This window comes from Microcebus murinus, chromosome 3 (genome assembly GCF_040939455.1).
Source record: "Microcebus murinus isolate Inina chromosome 3, M.murinus_Inina_mat1.0, whole genome shotgun sequence".
NCBI lineage: Eukaryota > Metazoa > Chordata > Mammalia > Primates > Cheirogaleidae > Microcebus > Microcebus murinus.
This window is the reverse complement of record NC_134106.1, coordinates 70,258,569-70,284,581: the sequence shown is the minus strand read 5'-3', so window position 1 is coordinate 70,284,581 and position 26,013 is coordinate 70,258,569. Positions and strand designations below refer to the sequence as shown.

Below are 26,013 nucleotides of genomic sequence, written 5' to 3'. Positions count from 1 at the left end.
GAAAGGACAGTCTTGTCAATTAATGGTGCTGGGAAAATGGGATATTTATATGCAAAAGAATGAAACTAGATCCTTATCTCCTGCCGTATAAGAAAATCAAATCAAAATGTATTAAAGGCTTAAATCTAAGACCTGAAACTATGAAACTACTCCAAGAAAACATTGGGGAAACACTTCCGGACATTGGCCTGGACAAGAACTTCTTGAATAATACTCTTAAAGCACAGGTAACCAAAGTAATATTGGACAAATGGGATCATATCAAGCTAAAAATTTCTGCACAGCAAGGAAACACTCAACAAAGTGAAGAGAAAACCCACAAAATGGGAGAAGATATTTGCAAACTACCCATCTCACAAGGGATTAATAACTAGATTATATAAAGATTCCAACAACTCCACAGGAAAAAAATCAAATAACCCAATTAAAAAATGGGCCAAGGATATAAATAGACATTTCTCAAAAAAAAAAAAAAGACATACAAAATGGCTAATAGGTATACAAAAAAATGCTCAACATCATTAGTCATCAGAGAAATGTAAATCAAAACTATAATGAGACATCATCTCACCCTAGTTAAAATGGCTTTTATGAAAAAGACAGACAATCACGAATGCTGGCGAGGATGCAGAGAAAGGGTACCTCTTATATACTGTTGGTGAGACTGTAAATTAGTGCAGCTACTATGGAGAACAGTATGGAGGTTTCTCAAAAAACTAAAAATAGAACTACCATATGACCCAGCAATCCCACTGCTAGCTATATAGCCAAAGGAGGGGAATTCAGTATATTGAAAAGATACCTACATTCCTACATTTATTGCAGCAGTATTCACAATAGCCAAGATTTGGAATCAACCTATGTATTCATCAATGGATGAATGAATAAAGAAAATGTGGAACATATACATAATGGAATATTATATAGCTACAAAAAGAACAAAATCCTGCCATTTGTAACAACATGTATGGAAATAGAGAACATTTTGTTAAATAAAATAAGCCAAGCACAGAAAGACAAATCTCATATGTTCTCATATGTGGGGTATAAATATTAAAAAACATTAATCTCATGGAAATGGAGAGTAGAATGATAATTACCAGAAGCTGGGAAGGGTAAGTGGGGAGGGGAGGATATAGTGGGGATGGTTAACATGTTAGATAGTTAGATATGATGAACAATATTGATAGCAACAATATTGACTATAATCAATAATAAGTTAGGGTATACTTTAAAATAACTATAAGACTGGAATTGGAATGTTCCTAACACAAAGAAATGATAAACACCTAAGGTCATGGATAACCCAATTATCCTGATTTGATGAATTCACATTGTGTGCCTGTATCAAAACATCATATGTACCCTATAAAGATATATACCTATTATGTACCCATAATAATTTTTAGAAAAACAAGCCAAAATGTAATTCAAAGCTGGACACTTCTCTGCATAAAATCTTTCACTGGTCCTCCATTTTTTCTCAGAGTAAATGCTAAAGTCCTTACAGTGGCCAAGAAGGCCTTGCATGATCTGTTCTTTATCTGTCATTCATTCTACAGTAGTCACAACAGCCTCTTCTTTGCCCCCTGAGCAGGCTAGGTCTGCTTCAGCCTCGGGATGTTTGTATTCATTTTTCTGCTGCCTGGAATGCTCTCCCCTGCACCACACACAGTTCACTCCTTCTTCTGGTCCAAATGCCAGCTTTTCGAGTCCCACCCTGACCCCCCAGTTAATTCACAGCTTCTTTCCCAGCACTCCCAGCCCTCTCTGCCCTACTCTATTTTTCTATAATGCTTGTCATTTTTAGCATCATGTTTATTATTGTCTTCCTCTGCTAAAATGTAAGCTCCACGAGGGCAGCAGTTTTGATCTGGATGGTTTACTAATATATCTCTAGCACCTAAAACAGTTCCTGCTACAGAAAGGGTGCTCAATAAATTTTGCTGAATGATTGGATTTTCATAAGCATCTCTGTTCTTCCTACAAATTATTTCTCACTCCCGTTAAGCTCTTTTGTATTTGCAACAAATCTATTGTATTAAATTTTGATTAAAATATGTTTCTTCTCTCCCCTTTCTCTCCAGAAGGAGAGCTTTCCTTAGTGTCACTTGGCTCAATCAAAACCACAGGGCTGAATAAGGGAGAATGAGAGAGCAGGGAATGGGGAAGTCAGCTCAATGAATTTGGCAGCAAAGCTATTATCACCATCAAGGAAAGACTGTCTCAACAATTGCTACCAGCCCGTAACCAATAGAGAAAGGCCACTATCATGTTTAAGTTCTACTAACCAACTTTCATCTGTTGTGCTGAAATGTAAAGCAATTCTCAGACTCAAAATTGTCTGACTCTTCAAATTATGTCAACAACAAATGTGTGTTAAGCAACAATAGAAAGTATGTGTGTTTGTTTAAACAATTTATGTGGCTACCCTAAGTTATAAGCTTGTCTTATTTTGAAAAATTCCTCCTTTATAGGGCATCTGAAATGACATAAAAAACAAATCAGGAACCACCTACTTTTTATAGATTGCCATCTTATTTTCTCAGTAATCACAAATTATCAAAACTATGTTTATAAGACTGATTAAAAACAGAAAGCATAACGTTACATAGAGAAGTGCAACAGTATACTACTCCATAAAGTAGGTAATGTTTCTAAATAAATAAAGGAAAGATAATTGGGAAAAATAAAAAAAATCATTGTGATTATGATTCATCTATCATTGAACAATAACAAAAATTATATTTGATCATATTTATCATTAATACCCCAATCAATTATGGATAATATAATATTTGCAATCTTATTTGTAATTTTCGACATTAAGGAAGTTATTTCATAAACAAGAACTCACTTCAGATTATATGTATCATATTCAATGGAAGATCTTGGCACTGCAGGGATCATATAAAGAAATCCAAGATTTTCATTTTCACGTATTATTTTAATGATTTGCAAAGGATCACGGATGTTGGCTTTAATGACTTCTTCCTGGTCTTGGACTATGTATGTAGGGTAAGATGAAGAGCGGGTCCCAAACAGACCTCTTCTTCCGATACTCGAACGTGGCAGTTTAGGAGGAGACGGAGAGAACACATCAGCAGAGGGCCGATGGACCTAAACAAAGCAATTTTTTTTAAAAAATAACTTTTTGCACACACAGAAGTGACAAAATATTACCCTCAAGGGCTAATTAGGAAAATTTTCAAACTGTTGTTAGGCAATGATATTCCTCCTTAGTACTCCCTGTCCATGCCCATCCCCTTCCCACAAAACAGTCCCAGTGTCCCCTCCCATTGCCTTCCCCCTCCTTTAACTCCATGTTTATTACATGAAAATAGTACTAGCTCTCTGGTGTTCCTCAGGTCCCACCACCCTCCTTGCTCAGTTGCTCTGCATCTGTCCTGACTGTGGTCCCTTCACCAAACCTCTTCACCTGTTTGACAACCTTATCAGAACTCATAATAACTTTACTTCTTTGTGAATATGAGGGGTAGTTACATTATTTGGGAATCACTGTGTGTTAGCCTTCTACAAGCATATATTTTGTTATCTAATAATTGCCTGTTTTGTAGACCAGGTCTCCTCAAACTTAAATGTGCATGTGAATTACTTGGGTGTCTTGTTATTCTGCAGATTGTGATTCACAAGTGCTGGGTGGAGCCTGAGCTTCTGCATTTCTAACCTGCCCCTGGACTGTGGATCTTGCTGGACCACAGGTGGAGCAGCAAGGCTAAGTCCCGCCCACCATGCTCACACACTTGAGCTTTGCTCTACTCCCTGAGTCTCACTGTGCTCTCAGTGAGCCACTCACTGAGGGTGTGCCACTCACACCCCTTTGTTTCTCCCTGAAAAATATGGGTGACGTCACCCACATTCTTTCCTCCTGTGGAGGAGGTTAATTACTGTGTTTGAGGAAACTGAACACTAACTCCAAAGGTTAGTGTTAAATTAACCTATGTCTCTCTGACTGAACAGGGGTAACTGGTTTTATGGTAAAAGAGTCACCATAATGGACCTGCTTTGTTGAATAACTAATGTAAATATATACATGATTACTTTATCGCCTGTTAGCGTAGCTCATAGAGGCTGCTACTTCTGCAAGAGGTTTATTACCACAAGCTCTGTGGGACAACTTCCCTAGAAAGTTTGTATTCATGTATTCACAGGGATCATTATTCTCCATTTCTGATTAAATATACCCTGCTGAATAGCAGTTTGAGAGAAGCCCAGCAAGTTCAGAGCTGAAGGAAACACATCTCTGAACCCAAAAGATAAAATGTGCATCTTCCACTTATTGGCCTGGGACGGCAGCAAAGGCACTGTTCTCTTATGTCAAAGAATAGGCCAGACCTGATACCCAGAACCAGAGAAAACACACATGGCCTTATTTCAATATTTCAACAAGGGTTGTAGTCAACTCTGATATTTTTATGAGACTAAAGTATTAATATTTTAACAGAAACATTTAACATTTATTTTCTTAATTCTATTCTTTAAAAAGTCATACTGCATTCTAAGTGAAAGATTTCTTCAATAATAGGGTTACACATTTTCATCTGAGCACTTATTTCTAATTATGCAACTCAGTGTGAAAATGTAATTCAATTTAGCAGTCACATATGCTGAGACTTGGGGGTGGGAAATAAAGGAAACATTTATTTCTAAAATGTAGAACACCTGCAGTATTCCTTTCCAATGAATGCCTAGTCCAATTTGATTAGTCAGTATCTTCCATAATTACCAGAAACCTGCAACTTTCCTTCCTTCCTGCTGCCTTCATCTCCTAGGAAATTAAACTCATTCTGAGAAATCAATATCTGAAAAAATTACCCTCTTCTCAGAATAAATACCTTTCTCCTTTTATATAAAATATCCCTTTTTTACCCTCACATTTCCTTTTAACCCCTACCTTTTTACTGAATTCTTCAGTCAGTGACTGGGTGACAGTCACAATCAGGAAGCATAACCCACAATCTAACATTCCTTTTCAGCTCCTCTCTTTCATCACAGATGCACATACTCATTTCTCTCCTCTTTTTAAAATTCAAGTTCTTGAAAACTACTTTATGCCAAATAAATTAATTTATGGGCAATCAAATTTTCCTGCCTCTGTTTAAGATAGCTCCCTCTCTATTTCACAGAAACCATATTAACTGTGGCTAAACAGTTCCATATAATTCATCATATGATTTCATTCTCTCCGGATGATCTCACCCATGCCCATGGTGAGCTCCCACCTCTTTCATCTTATCTATCTCATTAACTTTTCACTCATTCCTCTGAGCTTAGTGCAACTCCCAACGGTAGCTTTTTCTCCACTGGATGGCCTCCTGACGGTCAGGTGTAAGAGCCCGTTCATCATTTTGAACCTTAAATACCAAAGGAAAGCTCTTACCATAACACATACTTACCGTACTGTGCTTGAGTGCTCACTTGTCCACCTACCCATTTCCAGACTCTGAAATCCTTGAGGGCAAGGCTTATCCTCAACTCTGTTCGTCTAGCACTCTAGCCCAAGGGCTGGAACCCGACCAGCACTAAAATGTTTAATGAGTGTCAAAGGATCCTCTCAATCAAAAGCTCAGAGAAATCTTGGCTCTATTGGTATCTTTACTGTAGGTGTGCCCTTCACATTTTCTCCCTTTTCTATTTTTTTCTTTATCTACAGATATTCATCTAAAGTCAAGCTCTAGTGATTTTCATCCTGAGCTACTATTCATTTAAGCTTTGCAAGGCAACTTCTCCACTATACAACTCTCATGAGTGACACAAGTTGTCCTTCTAGCTGGCTTAGTCTTTATTGCCTTTTAGCAAGGTCTTCAAAGGTTGCCATTTGTGGTAAAAATGATGAAAATTGCAAAAAAGTTATAACAACACTTAAAACACTAGTATGTCTTAACATGCAAGAGGAGGTCAGAAGATACTGTACAGATGCTGAAAGTTTCCTTTATGATTTTCTTATACTGTATAATTTTTCCTTAAATAGGAAGAATTGAGAAATGTTTTATTCCCCAAGCCCATCATGCAACATTATAGAAAACAATTTTGCTACTATTCTTATGAGTTAAAAGCATGTTAGCAATGCTGCACAAAACTAAAATTAATCAATTAAGTATTTTAATATTATACCCATGTTTTTGTCACAGCATCTTCACGTGTAACAGCAGACGGTTTTGTAGAACTTCTTTCTGCAATGCTTGCTGGGGGTTTAAGGACACCAGATCTTATTAGCTCTAACCGGTTCTGTTCATGTATGTATTCTGGTTGCTTATGATCTTGGTAGACTTTTAGCACTGGCTTTGAGAAATAGAGAGACATGTTAATCTTTTTAACATTGGTGTGTGTGAACTTGTCAGTATTTATTTTTCAGTACAGTTGGACTCCTCCCTGTTGTAAATTGATTTCCTCCTTGGACTAATATCCTATCAAAGCCACAGTCTTAACAACTACTATCAGCATTGCATGTCCCTGGCCTATTGCTTGAATAAGACTTTTCTACTTGGTTTCCATTAATGTTGTACTTTAAATTACCAATGAATCCTTCTAGGAATAAGTTATTACAGAAAAGACTCAGAGGCATGAAATCATATATCCTCTAATTTTTCATTACAAACCTCCATCATTCACTACCATTGCTACTATGGGAAGGAAGGTATAATTCTACCACCCTGTCCAAAAATCATCAATCATTTCCCATAGTCATAGTTGACTGAAAATCTAAAAATAGCTGGCATTACCTTAGGCTAATCTAACTTCAAATTATGGCAATAAAACCCAAGTTTTTAACACAATAAACTGAAGCAAAAAATTCATAATGGCTTTTACTTTCTAAGCATTATGAGTTTAGCATGATAGCTAATCTCTTATACACTAGGATAAGAAAAAAGGGCTTGAGAGTAAGTTAAGGAAATGGCTGTGTCAGGTAAAAATTGCATTTGGTTTTGGATAAAAATTCCTCTTGAGCCACTCTCTGAAGAAATGAAAAGCCTAGCTGGTTCAAGACAAATGAGGAGAGCTAAGCTATATAATAGTGCTAAAAAGGAACAGAGACCAGAGTGACAAGTTGAAAAGTGGGAAAAGAGAAGGTACTTGCTCAGACAGGATGACTCCACAGAAACCAAACAATGATCTACAAAAATGATGGTAAGGTAAGTGTACATTTACAAACCCTTCTCTGAAGCCTACTGAAATGAACAAAGAAAGCTTAACTGAAATTAAGTAAAGATACCAACAATATAGCACATCATAACTAGATAGAATTAGAACTAAAGTGAAGGAACACTGGGAGTTAGACACACAACTAAACCCCCACACCCAAATACACACACATATTTGAAAGCACAAGAAAGAATAACAGATTACCTTCAAAGTTGTCACAAACAGCTGACTTCTCAATAGTAGCCAGGGAAGTCAGAAGAGGGTAGATTTCTGGATTGAAATTCTCAATCCAGAATTCTATGCCCAGTGAAACTATCTTTCAAGAATTGGAAATTTCTTGAAACAAAAATATTTCATATAAATGAAAAATGACAGAATTTGTAACTAGTACAATTTTAGCAAAATAAATTCTAAAGGATTTACTTTAAGCAAAAAGAAAGAAATGAAAAGCAATAAATATTAAGTAAATCCAAATAAACATCAGTGAAGTAAAAAGTAATAACTATCATTTGTGGTGTTTAGAATGTATAAATTAAAGAGGTGGTAAATGGTATAAAAGAGTATAATCTGAGAGGAAGGTAAAGATATAATTTTGTTAATTTAAGGGTATATGTTGTAATTTCTAGGGTAATTATATAAGAATACTAACAGAGTAATAAATAAGTATTTACAAATTCTAATTTGTAGTTTAAAAAAGGGAATTAAAAAACAACTCAAAGAATACAATATGGGACAGAAAAGAAACAAAGAGCCGGTTGGATGGTTAGAAAGCACAAAATAGAGGTTTAAACTTAAGTATCTCAGTAACTACAATAAATGGCAATGTATGTAAGGCTCCAGTTAAAAGAAAGACTTGTCAGCTTGGATTAAAAAATCAATCCCACCCTATGCTGTTTATAAGAGACATCTAAAATATAAATACAGAAAAGTTGAAAAGGATGGAAAAATCATAACATGCAATTATCTATGAAAAGGAAGGTGGTGTCACTATTTTAATATCAGATAAAATAAACTAAAAGCCAAAAGCATTATTAGTGATAAAGACGATCCCTTCATAATAATAAAAGGGTTTAATTTACTGGAAAGATAAGAGTTTTAACTTTATATGTACCCAATAATATGGCCTCAAATACATAAAGCAAATAAAACTGACCTAGAAACTAGGATCATTAAACCAAAAACTCATGGACATCTGTAACAGAACAAAGTGGCAAAGTTTTCCCCATGACATTAAAAATTCAAGTACATAATAAAAAATCACCAATAATCTATGTGCTGGAGGAAGCAGAGAGAAGACAACAGAACATGTAATGGCCTCGAGAATGGGGAGCTCTAAAATTTCCAACAGACATTCCGTGGAAAATATGATGGGAGAAACTGAGAATAGCAGTGGAAACTATGAGTTCTTCAAATTCCAATTCACAGGTTACTGAGGCCAATTCTGAAGTTATCAGAGTAGCCTTGGTCCTGTAAGCTCTCAGAACTAACAAAATAAAGATCCATCCTAGGACAAAGTCCCACATGGGAAAGCAACTGCAGGGAATAGAATCCTAACTGAGTGAGACAAACAGAAAACAACAGAAAGACAAAGACAAAACAACAGAAAGAAAAGACATGGTCCAAATAAAAGTGAGGAAAGAAAGCAGAGGAAGCAGATTTCAGAAAGTACACAGCCATCTTTCTAATCAGTTAGTGAAAACTACAGATGAGAAAGTTCTAGAGTTTTGAAAACTACCTTAGCCACCTTCCCTTCCTTCATCCCCTCCCCATCCCAAAAAGTACAGGAAAATTAATATCATTTTACAAATGAATTATAGCAATGAGCAACAGAAAAGGACTGTCATCAACTCTCAAACCAAATTATCTTAGGAAAAAAGTGGAGTAAGTAGCAGAATAACAGCCCTAGAGATAGGGGAAATGTGCTGGAATGACATGCTCACACATGGAAAGGAAAACTTATAATCTAATATTTCAAAGTGAGCTAAAAAATTAGTGAGAGACACTCAAAAAAGAAAATGGAATTGGATTTAGAAAAACTCAGAAATAAAGTGATTAAAGAGAAAGAAAACTTTGCAGATAAGGATAAATATTTGATTTCTCATATTGAAATGGCATATCAGGTATCAACCCTGAATGATCCATACTAAGCTATATTCTAATAAAAGCATTTGAAGACAAAGAAAAAAGTTTGGAAATTCAGGCAAAAAGGACTAACTAAGTCATTTATAAAGAAAACAAAAATCATATTGTCATTAAATTTTGTAAGCAGTGCTTTAAGCCAGAAAATATGGAATACATGTTTAAGGTATGCAAGGAAAGAAAACATTAGCCAAGGATTTTATATTCATCCAAACAGGTATTCAAGTATAAAAACTCCAAACAAAGAGCTATGAATATGCAAGAATTCAGGTACATCACTCCTCTCTGGAGGGAATCTACTGGAGAATGGGCTTCAGACAACCAAAATGACTACAGACACCATCACCTTTCACACCTTGGTGAAAGGTGAGGAAAAAGTTCTAGAAATGGATGCCTGATGATGGTTGCACAACACTGTGAATGTACTTAATGCCACGGAATTGTATATCTAAAATTGTGAAATGGTAAGTGTTATGCATGTTTTATCACAATAAAAAATGGTGGTGAGTATGCAGTATGTACTTAGCTATCTATGCATGGCATGTAATGACTATAGTCTCTGACAAGGTAGGCACAATGCAGCAATCAAAAATGCAAGACAATTTGTAAAAAGTACTTATACTTTAAAATAACTAAAAGAGTGGAACTGGAAAGTTCCTAAGAGAAAGAAACAATAAATGCTTGTTTATTTATAAATACCTCAGTCACCCTAATTGGATGATTACACATTGTATGCCCGTATCAAACATCACTGGCACCCTATAAATATATACAACTATTATGTACCCATAATAATTAAGAATAAAAATTTGTTTAAAAAGTTCTTGAAAAGTGTAATGGAAAAAATCCACTGATTACCTTATAGCAGTGGTTCTCAATCTGGGACATTTTTGCCTCCCAGAAGACATATGTCAATGTCTGAAGACATTTTTTGTTCTTATAACTGAGGGGGATGGTGCTGGCATCTGATGGGCAGAGGTTAGGGATACTGCTTAACATTCTACAATGTACAGAGAAGCCTCCCACAACAAAAAAATTATCTGATTCAAGATATCAATAGCACCAAGGTTGAGAAACCCTACTTTATAGATAGATATTAACTATAAATAAAGGAAAGCAGTTAAAATGAGATACTGGGGACAAAAAGAGGAGAGGAAAAAGTTACTACCAGATTCCAATATTGCTTCTAATGGAGAATAATAGACAGTAGCTAAAACATAGGAGGCTAAAAGCATTATAAAAACATTAATACAAAAATATCCATTAGAATAAAACCACAAATTTTCCTAAATACCATAAGGTATACTAAAAAGTGTGGGGGGGAAACAAGTAAAATATGTCACTTAGCAAAAGACATTTATAAAGGATACACACCATTCACTCACACACACACACACACACACACACACACACACACACACACACACACACGTGTGTATATATATATATATATAAACATTAAGAACTGAGGTCATACATATCAACCATAAATGACATATATGGACTCTGGAATTAACATCAAGATACATTTTTAATTGAATTGAAAAGAGCAGGTTAAAAAATGTATGTAGTATGACAAGTTTTACCTAAGAATTTGGGGGATACAAAATTGAATATATACACATGTATATGTATATAATTTATATGTCTGAAAATGGAAAGAAACCATCAAATTAAAAATGTTAATAGAGTAGGAAGAAAAAATAGGTTGCATAATTATAAAAGAAAGTTAAATTTTTTAAAAGACATTGCTAAAAGAGTTAAAAAATACAAGGGAAATATAAATGTGGGTCCAGTTTGTAGCATAATCATACTTAGAAGAATTCTGTTGATTGACTTAGGATACATTAATTCTGTTGTACATCCCTAATAGATATACCCTTAGGACACGAAGGTTTATAAAAATAAATTTTGAACTGTTTCTGCTAATCATACTTTTTGTGGTTATAATTATGAAACTATTGTCTGTGCATTGTGGACTAAGGCAATAAGCAATCATTTTGGCATCGTCCAGAAGTAAAATTTCAAAGTGGAAGTAAAAGTACGCAAATATAAGAAAGAAGTTAAATTAAAAATTAGTAGCTACAAATCTGAATTAAAAGTATCACCATGAACTTGTGATCTACTTTACTTTACAAAAATTTAATACTTCTGTACCTATCATATGATTATGTCTAATAACAATGATTAACCCAGTGTCAAGATTGTGTTGTCTAAATATAATTTTCCACTAAAAAATCAGACTTCCTTGGAATAATGCCTGATTCCATACTTGAGACAAGAAACATACAAGCATCTGCAATATTGTATCATATCATCAAAGAAGGGTGCTATCAAAGATCACTAGATTCTATTTTAAAAGACTGAATATGTTCCCACTTACCAAAGATGAAATATTTTGAGCATCAGTAAGAATAATAACTGCAGTTGACTGTAATACATCAAATATTCTAAATACGTAAATTCAAAAAATTCTTTCCTCACCTTTGGAGTATATTAGAAAACCAACTGATCATTTCGAGAACAGAAAAATAAAGTGGAAAAAATCAAGAATTTGTACTGCCTAACCAATGCAAACTGTAGCAAAGGTAAACAAACAGCAAAAAAGGGGAATCTTCTCTTTAAAGAAATAGTAAATAAAAAAGGAATTATAGAATTTTAACATTTTATTGATATAATCCCTAATGAATTGATGGGCCTAGATAATGATTATCAATAGCTACTCATATTAAAAAAAGTAGAGACAATCAGACACTATGAGCCAATTAACGAAAGAAACCACACTTGCTGTGAAGTAGTTATGCCAAAAACAAAACAACCAAGCCCAAACCTGAATTAATTAAGCCTCTAGGTCTAACTACCAACATATAAGATATACAAGGGCCAGAGCAACAGATACCACGGCAAGGATACATTCAAGAAAATCAGACTGTGGAAAACTATAGGACAAATAACAAAAATTTTGTTAATCAAAAAATTTTACCAAGAAAAAAATTAAAAGGTTGATGGAGGAACTTATAGATTTAAAAAGACTTAAAAGAAATACCAACCAGTTAATGCATGGATCTTATTTTGATCCAAATCTTAGCAGAGTAGGCAAACAAAATTATTGTAAGATAATCAGAAAAATGTGAATAATTTTGACAGTTTAATTTTATCTATTTTAGCAGGTTTCCTGGGGTAAAATGGACATACATTTAACTGCATCTATTTACTGTGCACAATTTGATAATTTTTGACATGTGTATATACCTGTGAAATAAGATAATAAACATAATTTTCACTCATGAGCAACTTCTAATAATTCCTCAGTTCTCCTCCCCAAGGAGATGCTGGCATGCTTTCTGTCACTATGTTTGTTTATATTTTCTAGAGTTTTGGACAAATGGAATCAAATAGTTTGCATTTTTGCTCTGCCTTCTTTTAGCATAATTATTCTGAGAATCATCTATGTTGCTTCATGTATCAATAATTCATTTATTTTTAAGGCTGAGCAGTATCCTACTCTCAGTATAGACATGCCATGATTTATCCATTCACCTATTGGTAGACTTATGACTGTTTCCATATTTTAGCTATTACAAATAAAATTGTTATGAAAATTTAGTATGAGTCTTAATAAGAATGTTTGCTTTATTTCTTCTTGGCTAACTACCTGGGAGTAGAATAGCTGGATCATGTGGTAGGTAACTGCCAAACCATTTTCAGAGAAATTGTACTATTTTACATTTCCATCAGGGGTGTATTGGTGTTCTAGTCACCCCACACTCCCACCAACACTTGGTATAGTCAGTCTTTTTAATTTTAGTCATTATACTGGTACACAGTGGTATATCACTGTGATTTTAATTTGTATTTCTCTAATGACTAATAAATTTGAGAGGAGTTGGAAAACCCTTTTAAAGGATCAGACCGCAAATATTTTAAACTTTGAGAACAATCTCTGTCCTAACTAATCAACTCTGCTGTTATAGCACAACAACAGCTATAAGAAATACATACATGAACGGCTATGGCTGTGCATGTCAGTGCCCTAAGAGCACCCCCAAGTTCAAAGATATGCTAGAATGACTTGAAGGACTTAGTATGTAGTTGTAGTCATGTCTATGATTTATTACAGTAAAAGAATGCAATGCAAAATCAGCAAAGGGAAAAGGTGAGTGGGGTGAAGTCTGGGGGAAACCAGGAACAAGTTTTCAAGGGTAGTTTCCCAGTGGAGTCCATATATATGTGGGTCTATGTCTGGACTCTCTACCTTGCTCCATTAATCTATTTGTCTGTGACACCAATACTACATTGTCTTGATTGTTATAGTTCAATAATAAGCCTTGAAATCAGGAATGTTAGGCCTCAAGTTTTTTTCAAAGTTTTTTTGGTTGTTCTACTAAAAAAAAAAGCTACTGGTGGTATTTGGGCTGGAATTGAGTCTAATCTATAGATCAGCTTGGGGAGAACTGATATCTTGACAATATTAAATATTCTGAATTACAAACATGATATCTCTCTCCATTTATTTAGGTCTTTTTAAATTTCTCTCTACTATTCCTCAGGTCTTATACATTCTTGTTATATTTTCCTTAATTCATACTTTTTATTGGTATTGTAAATGGTATTGTTATTTAATTTAAATTTCCAATTGCTTGTTGCTCATATACAGAACAACTTGTATTGTTTATTGATCTTGTATTCTGTATCCTTGATTATTTCATTATCAATTCTGGTAAATTTTTTATAGATTTCATTGGATTTTTCTAAATAGATGGTCATGTCCTCTGTGAATAAAGACAGTGTTTACTTCTTCCTTTCTAATTTGGATTTCTTTTATCTTTTTTTTCTTACCTTTTATTTTATATTTTATTTCCTTTTAGCTCTTTTCCTTACTTTACTGGCTACCTGCCCCCCCCCCCAGCAGAATGTTAATAGAAGCAGTGAGAGAGCAGAAATCCTATGTTGTTCATAATTTCTCAACATTAAGTATGCTATTAGGTGTATATTGTCAATGGATGCCCCTCACTAGGTTAAGGAAATCCCCTTCTATTCCAAGTTTGCTGGGAGATTTATTAGAAAAGGGTATGAAATTTTGTCAAATCATTTATCTGCATCTATTGAGATAATCATGTGGTTTTTAATTTTTTTTAGTTTAATATAGTGAATTACATTGCTTTTCAAATGTTAAATAAACTCTTGTATTTCTGGGATAAATCTCACTAGTAATGATGTATTATCCTCTTTCTATTGGGTTCAATTTAATAAAATATTTGTAGAGTTTTAAAATTTATGTTCATGAGGAAGGCTGATCTTTCTTGTGATGTCTTTGTTTGGTTTTAGAATCAGGGAATATAGAGAAGTATTAGAATATAGAAAAGTATTCCATCCTGTTCAATTTTCTGGAAGAGTGTGTAGAATTAGCATTATTTCTTCCTTAAAGTGTTTGGTGGAATTCACCACTGAAGTCATTTGTACCTCAGATTTTCTTTGTGTAGAAGTTTTAAACTACAAATTCATTTTTAGAAACAGTTATTGGGCTATTCCAGTTACCTGTTTCTTCCTAAGAAAGTGTGATAGTTTTGCCTTTCAGGGAATTTGCCTCTTTAATCTAAGTTATTAAACTTTTTATAAACATTAAGTTGGCCATAATATTCTCTTATTATCCCTTTAAATATGTAGAATAAGTAGTGATGCCACCTTTTATTATGCCACCATATTATGCCAATAATGCCACCATATTATTCCTGAATAATATGGCTAGGGGTTTATTGTTTTTAGAAAAAAATTTCTCAAAAAACTAGTCTTTGGTTTTATTGATATTATTTTTTTATCTTTACATGACTTTTAATACTTCCTTCCTTCTGCTTACTTGTGTTTAATTTGCTCCTATTTTGCTAGTTTCTTTTGAAGGAAGTAGAGTTAATTAGTTTGAGAGTTAAGAGATTTTTTATTTTCTATGATAGGTTTTTACTGCTTTAAATTTCTCCCTAACTACTGCTTTAGCAGAATCCAATACATTCTGATATATTATTTTCACTTTAATTCAGTCTAAAATAATTTCTAATTTCCCTTGTGATTTCTTTTTTGATTTAATGGATTATGTGAAAGTATATTATTTAGTTTTGAAAATATTTAGGAATTTTCAAGAGCTATTTCAAGAGCTAATTTAATTTTATGATGGTTTGAGAACAAACTCTATGTAACTTGAAACTTGTTAAATTTATTGAGACCTGTTTGTGTCCAAAACACAGTGTATATTGGTACATGTATTAGGAGTACTTGAAAATGTATTCTGCTGTTGTTGGGTGGTGTGTTCTATATGTTTCAATTATATCAAGTTGATTGATGGTGCTCAAGTCTTCTACTTCCTTGCTGATTTTGTCTACTTCCTCTATCAATTATTAAGATAGGGGTATTAAAATTTCTGACTATAATTGTGGATTAGTTTGTTTCTATTTGCAGTTCTGTAGGTCTTTACCTCAAATAGTTGGAAGCTGTCTTAGCAGGTCCATAAATGTTTAAGATTGTTATGTGTACTTAACATATTGTCCCAATTATTATTATAATAAAATGACCCTCCTTATCCCTGGAATATTCTTTGCTCTGAAGTCTACTTTGTCTAACAAATCCTTCCCTATTCTGAGTTCAGAAAGATAGTCTTCCTTTATGTTTTCTTTAATCTATTTAGAATTTAGTTTTTAGTATTATGTGAAGTAGGACTCTATTTTTTCCTTATATAAATAACCATTCATTATAGCACCATTTATTAAATAACCCATTCTTTTCCCAACTGATTTTTTATGCTACATCTGACATATTTAAAGTTTATATTTTGTTGTGACTCTTTTGGGGAGCTTGTTATACTGTCCTGTTGGTTTATATAACTTGGTTATTGTATACTGTGTTAATTATTAAAACTTTGTTTAAAAATCTTAATATCTAGTTGGGCAAGTCAGCACTTACTGTTATGTCTTTTTTCCAAGCTTTTATAAATAATTTTCAGACCTTTATTCTTCTACATGTATTTCAGGATAATATTAAGAGCCAAGAAGTAGCCTTTGGGAATCTGATTAAGATTGAATTACAGTGAAATCAATTATGGGATTGTTTTATATTATTACTGTATTGATTCTTGCCTTCCATGAGTGTGGTAGACCTTTATTTAGGTCTTCCTAGTGTTTCCCATTCAGGTTTTAAATTTTTTCTGAATAAAAGCAAGAGTGTAATTTAAAAAGAGATACTATTTTCAATAAATGGTGCTGGAACAGCTGGAAAAATCATTTAAAAAACAAAATTTGATACATACCTCGTGCCATAAATAAGAATAAACTCTAGATGGATCAGAGATATAAATATAAAAATTGATGCCATACAAGTATTAGAAAGAAACATAGGTGAATTCCTTTATAAACTGGATAAAGAGAAAGGCTTTCTAATTATCACTCAAGAAATCTTTAATTTTATTGGTAGGTTTGTTGTTGTAGTGATATTGAGGTAGCAATTTCAAAACTTTTTTGGATATTGAAGGCTTAAGAAAATGAGTAAGTATGCTGGTGTTATTAAGAAACACATTTTTCACTGTAGGAGAATGAAGTACAAATATAGAAGGAAGAAGGTTAAGAAAAAACCTGTATGCATTGGATTGGAATTAGAAGTGTCAGTGTAAATTAAAGATTAATTAATTACACACACACACACATATCCTAACTCTGTTTATTGAAAAGGTCTAAAAGCAATGATGGCTTGTAGCAATGTGTACACACAGTAACCACATCTTGGGTTCTAAATACCTTTTCTCACTAAAAAGAGTGCCTAACTCCATGGCTAGGGCATGGAAAATACAAGGTAAACCTTGAATATCCTGCTGTGTCGGAAAGCAAAGAAGTACTCAAACGCTATTGCTGATACGTTCAAAAGACAAAGGGACTTAAGGACACAGCTCTGGATAAATTTAAGCATCAAAATGAAAAATGACAGTAATGGAGTATAACACTGAATTTTAAAAAAGCTATAAATCCAGGCTGGGCGCCGTGGCTCACCCCTGTAATCCTAACATTTTGGAAGGCTGAAACGGGAGGATCACTGAAGCCAGGAGTTCAAGACCAGCCTGGGCAACGTAGCAAGACCTTTGCCTCTACAAAAAATAAAAATTAGCCAGGCATAGTGGTGCATGTCTGTAGTCCTAGCTATCTGGGAGGCTGAGATAGGAAGATTGCTTGAGCCTGGGAGTTTGAAGTTGCAGTGAGCTATGATCATGCCACTGCACTCTAGCCCAGGTGACAGAGTAAGAGAAGGTAAATCTATTCTTTACAGAAGAATGCTAATGAATAATTGTATGGGGCAATTTGAACATCAAAAAAAAAACAGTCTGTAATTGATTTTAAATACATTGAATAAATAAAAAGCTGTGAATCCATGGATTTTTCTTAAATTGCGGGGGCAGGGGAAAGAGAAGCTCTTATTTTTAGATGACTACAACTCATAAGTGCAGAAGGAAGGACAGAATTAAAACTAATATTTTGCCATCTCCAGTGTAATACTTGATTCAGGTAAGTATCATCGATGAAGGCTAAAATGATTTTGTAAAACGTTTCAATGCCAAATGATCATCCACAGATTATGTATTAATTTGCTAAACAGTTACCACCTTAACCAAGTGTTTAAACTGAACATCATGGATAGTGAGACAATATGATTTTATACACTTCCTGATCTGATAAGATATAAAGTTTTCAATATTACCTATGAAGCACTCCTGCCAAAAAAGTTTGACTGGATTCTAGTCAAGCCTCTAGATTTACAGGAAATAGAGAAACACATCAAATGACACCATGAAAAACAATCAGACAAATTCAAAATGTGCTATATATAACAAAATAGTCCTGGGTTCTTCAATGAGTCAATCTTTCCAAGAAAAAAAAAATTAGGTATAAGACTTTTCTAGACTAAAGGAGACTAAAGAGACATAACTACCAAATTCAGTACATTAGTCATAATGAAATCTTTGCTGGGGTAAAAAGTTATAAAATACATTCTAGAAATAATTGAAGAAATTTCAATGTGAACTAGATTTTAGATGAAAACATAGAATTATTAATTTTCTTAGGGGTGATCATGGTATTATGGTATGCAGGGAATTGTTCTTATTCTTAGGATTGCATTCCAAAGTATTTAAAAGTAAAGTCTCATGATGTTTATCACTTAATTTAAATGACAAAATAATAAGCATGTATATGTATATAGAGAGAGACATAAAGCAAATATGACAAAACAATTCTTGAATATAGGTAGAAGGTACAAAATATTCATTGTACTATTCTTTCATATTTTCTGTGTATTTGAAACTTTTCATAATAAAATGTTGGAAGAAAATGAGCTTTTAAAATGAAGTGGTAAAAATATTTAAAAATGGGATAGATTTATTTAATCATAATAGTGGTCATGACTGAGGAAGGAGTAAGGGCACTGAGACCAGGATGGGGTATAAAAGGTATTTGAACTATCTCTATAACATTTTATTCCCTTAAAAAATAGATGTTAGGCTGGGAGCAGTAGCTCACACCTGTAATCCTAGCACTCTGGGAGGCTTAGGTGGGCGTATCACTCGAGGTCAGGAGTTTGAAACCAGCCTGAGCAAGAGTGAGACCATGTCTCTACTAAAAATAGAAAGAAATTAATTGGCCAACTAAAAATATATATAGAAAAATTAGCTGGGCATGGTGGTGCATGCCTGTTGTTCCAGCTACTTGGGAGGCTGAGGCAGGAGGATTGCCTGAGCCCAGGAGTTTGAGGTTGCTGTGAGCTAGCTGACGTGCCAGGGCATGCTAGCCTGGGCAAGAGTGAGACTCTGTCTCAAAAAAAAAAAAAGATGTTAAAGCAAAGTAAGCAAAATTCAACATTATTAATTTGGAGTATAAGTACTTCTTTATTATATTTCTCTTTGTAATGTTTTGTATATTTGAAATGTTCATAATAATAAAATAGGGATTAAAGTAAACATCTTAATATGATATAAACTATTTGGCAAAATCAAAGGTAAATATCACCCATTTTTACTTTTACTGAAAAGTAAAACTCTAAAGACATTATTAAAATCAAGAACAAGATCATTATTTTCATTAACACTTTTATTATTCAATTCTCAGCTTATTTGGAGCACCTAGAAGAGAGGTCAGAAATTTTTTTCTGTAAAAAACCAGATAGTAAATATTTCAGGTGTTGTGAACCATGCAGTCTCTATCGCAGCTACACTACCATTGTAGCATGAAAGCAGCCTTAGATGATTTGTAAATAAATGGACTTGGCTGCAATCCAATAAAACATTATTTATTAAAAAAAAGTCCAGAGAGCTGGATTTGACTTGTGGATCACAGTTTGCTGACCTTTGAACTAGAAAATAAAGTAGTTGATATAAACACTAGAAAATAAAGGCAAAATTATCTAATTGTGTATTGCATTTATTATGTAGCTTGAAAATAAAAGCATAACTACTACAGTAAATATAAGAGTTTAAAAGGATATTATTGAGATTTCTGGTTAAAAAATAAATATACAATCCATTGCTTTTCTATGTACTGAAAATAAACAGAAATTGGGGAAGAAAATCCATTTACAATAAGGAACAAAAAATAATTAAAATTTAATTAACAAGAAAAATACAGAACCTTATTATAGCAAGCCACTAAACCTCAGTGAGCATGAAAAACATAACTGAAAAAAAAAAAAAAGCCAAACGTTAACTGTGGGAAAAATCACATGACCATCTTCATAGGTATCAGAAGTTATTTGATAAAATTCAGCATCTATTTTTAATAAAAATCATTAATCAAAAAACAATAGATACTCCCTTAACATCTCAATAGCTAACATCATGCTTAATAGAGGAACACTAGAAAGACTTCTAGAAAACTCAGAATGACAAAGATGTCCACCATCTCCACTATTGCTGATAATGTTCTAGAGGTATTAGCCAATTCAATTAGTCCAAAGAAAATGTATAAATATAAAAATTGGAAATAAGGTGGCAAAAGTATCATTATTATCAGATGATTTTATTGTTTACTTGAAAAACTCAAGAGAGTAATCCCCAAAAATACTAGCACAAAATTAGCATAGAGAAAGAATAGACTGAAAATAAACTTAGTAAGAAATATGTAAGAGTTTTATGGAGAAAATTTTAAAGCATTCATGATGGTCACAAAAGAAAAATCAAACAAATAAAAACCCTATTTTGTTCTTGGTTTGGAAGGCCAATTTATACTAACAATGTCAATTCTAATTAATCTATAAATTTTATATGATTGTGACAAAAATACCAACTTAGAGATAACATAAACTGATCCTAAATTGATACATACAAATAATAAAAAATAAGAGCCAGGAAAATTCTGATAAAAAATTATCAATCAAGACCAGTCCTGCAATATATCAAAATCTGTTATAAAACTATAATAACTAAACTGTATTCTGGACAGATGAATAGAAATTGAGATCACTGGACCAGAGCAGAAAGTCCAGAACACACTAAAAATATACATAAGGGGGTATAATTTATAATAAAGATTACAATTTCAGAAAAATATATTATTCAATAAATGATGATGAAACAACAGGAAAAAAATGGATACCCACATATGATACACTGAGAAAAATGCTGAATAGATCAAAGATTTAAATGTAAAATGTCAAAAATAACAAGAATAATCTTTAAAGTATTTTATAAAAAGGTACTATATCTAAGAAGCCACTAGATAATTTTAATTTCATAATTTTACTGAATGGAGGGCCTAAGTATTACATAAAACTCAGAAGACATAAATTCAACTACATAAATATTATAAAATGAAATAAAATGTGGTAAAATGGTATTATATACTTGAGTATACCACTGAGTATACCATTATATACTCAAAATAATGAGTATATAATGGTGGCCAATGAAACAAAGATAAATGTAGAGAAAACAAAGCATAATATAAAAAGATAGGAGGAACAGAACTCTAATTACACAGAAAAAAAATTAGCTGCAGTCTGTGTGAGGGTACAGTTTCACCCATCTAAATCAGGCAATCAAAGGTTGAAAGAGATTACAGTAAAACCTAAGTTAAGGATGAAAGTAAAATTTAATTTGGATGACACACGTGCATTGGGTTGAGACACTGGTTCCCAGGTAAAATATGTGTGAAATAAATAAAATTACATATTCAATATAATCATATAAAAATTAATATACAAAATTAAATATAATTAAATACATAACTTTTTCATCAACTCAACAATACCACTCATAGGACTCTGTCTCATAGGAATACCACCAGTACAGAAGGACAATTCAATTTTTCTGCACCATTTTAAATATTGGCCAAACAACCTGAACATCCCAAAAGAAGAGCATGATTTAGTAAACTATGGACTATTCAAGCAATGGGATACTATGCAACCACTAAAAATATATGTTACAGAAATAATACCTGACTTCTAGAAAGTTCCACAATGTATATTCAAGTACAAAAATCAAAATGCAGAGTACTGTATTTATAAAATATTTATAATGTTTTACAAACAAATAGTAAATTTCCTAGTTTATATTTTTTGTGTGTATTTATTTATTTGTATAAAACTGTTTAAGCATGGGGAAAGGCAAGAAACAATATATATACTAGATTTGATAATGTTAGATGCCATAGAAAAGGGGGTCTGAGATTGGGGAAATTGCAAGTAAGGAAAAAATGTAAAAGAAAAAAAGAGGAAAGAAAGAGGGAGGCAGGGGGAGTTGGTAATGCTGTATACATTGGTATATAATGCTGTATACACCATTACACCATTTAATGGAGTTTTAACTCCATTAAAACAAATCAAACTACAGACACCCCACACCAGTGAAATTAATCACTTGCATATTAAGCTACTTTCTGCATGATGAAACTTCAGGTCATTTTCACTTTATTCCTTATTATTTTTAATATTGTATGAATTATTATGTTCACATATTATTTATACTATTTCAGCTATCTATTAGAGTATATCAAAGTGCCTCAAACTTAGCAACTTGAAAAACATTAATTTTGCTAAAAATTCTGCAATTTAGGCAGAGCTCAGTGGGGATAGCCTGCCTCTGTTCCACTTGGCATCAACTGAGATAGCTCAAAGGCTTGTCCATTTTATTTACAAGTCTGACAGTTGATACAGGCTATGGGCTGGGACTTGTTCAGATGACATATGTAATCAACCAATCTAAAGTAGTCTCCTATCTGTCTCTACCACAATCTTTGTATTAATATTATTTTCTTAATAGTATCTATCATTAGATGAAATTGTTCAGTCTATTTAGAGTTACTAGAATGTCAGCAGGAATCTTATCTGTTTTGTTCATTGCTGCAGCCTCAGAGCACGGGTCAGAGCCTCACATATAATAGGCATGTATCAAAAATTTAATATACATGAATGAATTGCATTGGTGACAAGTAGAACTACTTTAATCATCAATGGTTAATGATACTCTTTTATCAAGGAAGGCAAATGTGTCAGAAAGAGATGTGAAAGGTTTCATACTAATTCCATGGAAGATAAAAGGGAGGCAGGACTTGATGCCTCACATAACGTGATAATGCAGGCACATTGAACTCTGGAGAATAGGGCGGCAGCAGTCAGTGCCATACCCACACCTTGCAAATGCAAGTTCAGTGTTAACTCAACGACAACTGTTATAATATTTTGCATTTGTATTGATTGTACTAATTTCAGTTGTATTGGTTTTGTAATTTTCTTTGTATTTAATATGTTAGTCTGTTAACAATTACAGTTAATTCCAAACTTAGTATTTTTTCCATAAAATAATATTAAATAAAAACTAAAAATCAGCACTATGGATCCTCAAGAATGTTTTCCTTCAAAAGAAATCAGTACTCAGTTAAGTTTCAGAAATAATAAAACAAAGATCAATATATATAATATATTTTTAAAAACTCAAAAAATGATAAGATAAAAAGCAAACAATTTTAAAGTGGACAAAGACTGTGAACTCATAATGCACAAAACAAGTAATATATGGATGGGCTGATGAATAAATGAAAATATACTGAACTTCATTAATAAGGGTAGGTATATTCACAATGTTGATGCCATTTTTAACCTATCAGACTAGCAAAAATAAAAGAACTGATAGCATCAGGTTTGACAAAGATGTGGGTAAACAGGCCCTCTATTACTCTATAGGTGGAAAAGTAAATGGATTTAATCTTTCTAGAGGCCATTGGGACAATATTTTCAACATTAAAAATGTACATATTCCATGACCTATAAGATACCATTTCTAGGAATCCATCTTTATATGTACAAAGACAAGTTCATTCAACACAGCATTATCTGAAATAGCAAAATAACAACAACAACAAACCAAAAAGGAAACAACCTGAACTCCCATCAATAGGAGACCAGTTAATGGGTACTGCATTATGGCACATCCATATAACAAGATACAAGGTAGCTGTTAGAAAAGATTCCTCTATATGCATGGATTAGAAATATTCTATATGTCTAAGTGAAATAAGCACTTTGAAGATCAGTATATATTGTATAATCTTACTTTTAAAAACTATATTTATAAACACACATATATATGCAAACATATTTGAAAATAAACACATACAACTGTCTGAGAGACTCATAACCACTACTAATAGCAGTTAATGTCTGAGGGTAGGGGTAAGAATTTTCACTTTTTCTTTTATATACTTTTACTGTTCCTTTATATTCACTTATAATTATCTAAGGGTATAAATTGTTTCTTAAAGTTAAGAATTTTCAGACGTGCAAATTTTTTAAAACATCAGACATGTACTATGAAAATAATAAAACTATATAAATATATATAATACTTTTACTGAAGTTTCCAGTCTTAAGTGGTATCCTAATATCTACAAAAAGCCTTATAACCTACATAGTTAAGTATCTACGTTGTACATAATTCTAAAGAGGATTTACTCACTAGAAAACTTTGTTCACCACTACATCCTACAACTTAATGCCTAGAAATTAATATTTTTAAATAAATATTTACAGTGTTTACAACTTCATAAACAATTTCTTAACTTTTAGGTTTTCATTCCTTCTCTGCCAATTATGAGTGAGGAAATGACTTCCATCCTCCAAAGCAGTTTTGCAACTTCCTCTGTAGCCAAAAAATGGCTAAAATGCTGGTTTTTGAACTTACCAGAGGCTCCAATTTTATAGGCTGTTGTCGTTTTCTTGTTCTCTCCTGAGCTTTTGTAGTTTGACTAAATGTCAGAGTTTGTGTATCAGAGTCATTTTCTGTGGGTGTTACATAACTCACTCTTCCCTTTCCTCTTATACTTTGCAGTCTTGAAAGCCTACGATTTTCTCCATGTTCTTCAATAATTTTCACGTGAAATTCACTGTCTCTGGCCGGAGAAGCCATTCTTAGTCCTGGAAAAGATAGGGCCAGGAAAGGAAAAATGAAAAGTGGAGCAAAATGATTAGGGAAGGGGGCTAGTGGATGGGGACTTAAGGACTAGGGAGAGCTGAATTCATTCCCTCCCTCCAAAGACTAGGATAATCAAAATTATCCTAGTCTTCTGTAACCAAGGACTTGAACTAGAGGAATAAAAATTAGAAACTGTGCCTGGACTTCAAGGACCCCTATAGCTGGCTGAGAAGGAACCCAGGAACTTGCATTTTTAACAAGTTCTTGGGTGCTGTTGCTGCCACTGATCTGGGGACCACACTGCCCTAGATTTGGAAAGATGAAGAGAAATGCAATCGGTATTGAGATCAATGTTTCTCATTTTTGAGTGTGCAAAACATTTCCTTGGGAACTTGTTCAAAATGCAGGTAATTGGCCGGGCGCGGTGGCTCACGCCTGTAATCCTAGCACTCTGGGAGGCCGAGACTGGCAGATTGCTCGAGGTCAAGAGGTCGAAACCAGCCTGAGCAAGAGTGAGACCCCGTCTCTACTAAAAATAGAAAGAAATTAATTGGCTAACTAATATATATAGAAAAAATTAGCCGGGCATGGTGGTGCGTGCATATAGTCCCAGCTACTAGGGAGGCTGAGGCAGTAGGGATTGCTTGAGCCCAGGAGTTTGAGGTTGCTGTGAGCTAAGCTGACGCCAGGGCACTCACTCTAGCCTGGGCAACAAAGCGAGACTCTGTCTCAAAAAAAAGAAAAAAAAAAATGCAGGTAATTCTCAATACAGCTTAGATACTTGAAGAAACAAAGAAACAAAGGGCTAAATCCCCAAACAGTGCTTCTGGAGTTTTAAAGTGCGGAAGAATCCCTTGAGGAGCTTATTAAAATACAGATTCTGACTCACATACACTTTGAGTAGCAAAGTCCTGAAACACTAGAACCAAGAGCCTTTTGTAGTGGTCTTACACTCCTCACTACCACACACACTCCCACCCCATCAGATGGGTGGAGGTACTTCAAAACACCTTTGAAAACAGTATTAAACACAAGGGGTCTTGAATCAGGAGTCTTAAGACCTAGGTTTTAGACTAGATTCCTGCTAGTCAATATAAGTATGAGAGCCTCGTATGCATTTTAATTTTTCAAGTAGTCACATTTTTAAAAAAACTCAAATAGGAACAGGTGAAATTAATTGAAATATGTTTTATTTACCATATGCATAATATTAATCATTTCAACACACAATCAATGTAAAAATTATTGTGATATTTTATTTTATTTTATTTTTGGGTACC

The 26,013-nt window shown here is 33.3% G+C and overlaps 1 protein-coding gene across 1 annotated transcript in view; it reads right to left on the bottom strand.

Annotated features, from left to right (window-relative positions):
* Nucleotides 1–26,013, bottom strand: part of DNAH6 (dynein axonemal heavy chain 6) — a 299,735-nt gene that overhangs the window by 243,332 nt on the left and 30,390 nt on the right. Inside the window, exons 2-4 of the mRNA XM_012774259.3 lie at nucleotides 24,503–24,735; nucleotides 6,136–6,303; nucleotides 2,858–3,120 (exon numbers count right to left, since the gene is read on the bottom strand). Coding sequence (XP_012629713.3) covers nucleotides 2,858–3,120; nucleotides 6,136–6,303; nucleotides 24,503–24,735 — 664 coding nt within the window. The remainder of the gene's footprint in view (nucleotides 1–2,857; nucleotides 3,121–6,135; nucleotides 6,304–24,502; nucleotides 24,736–26,013) is intronic.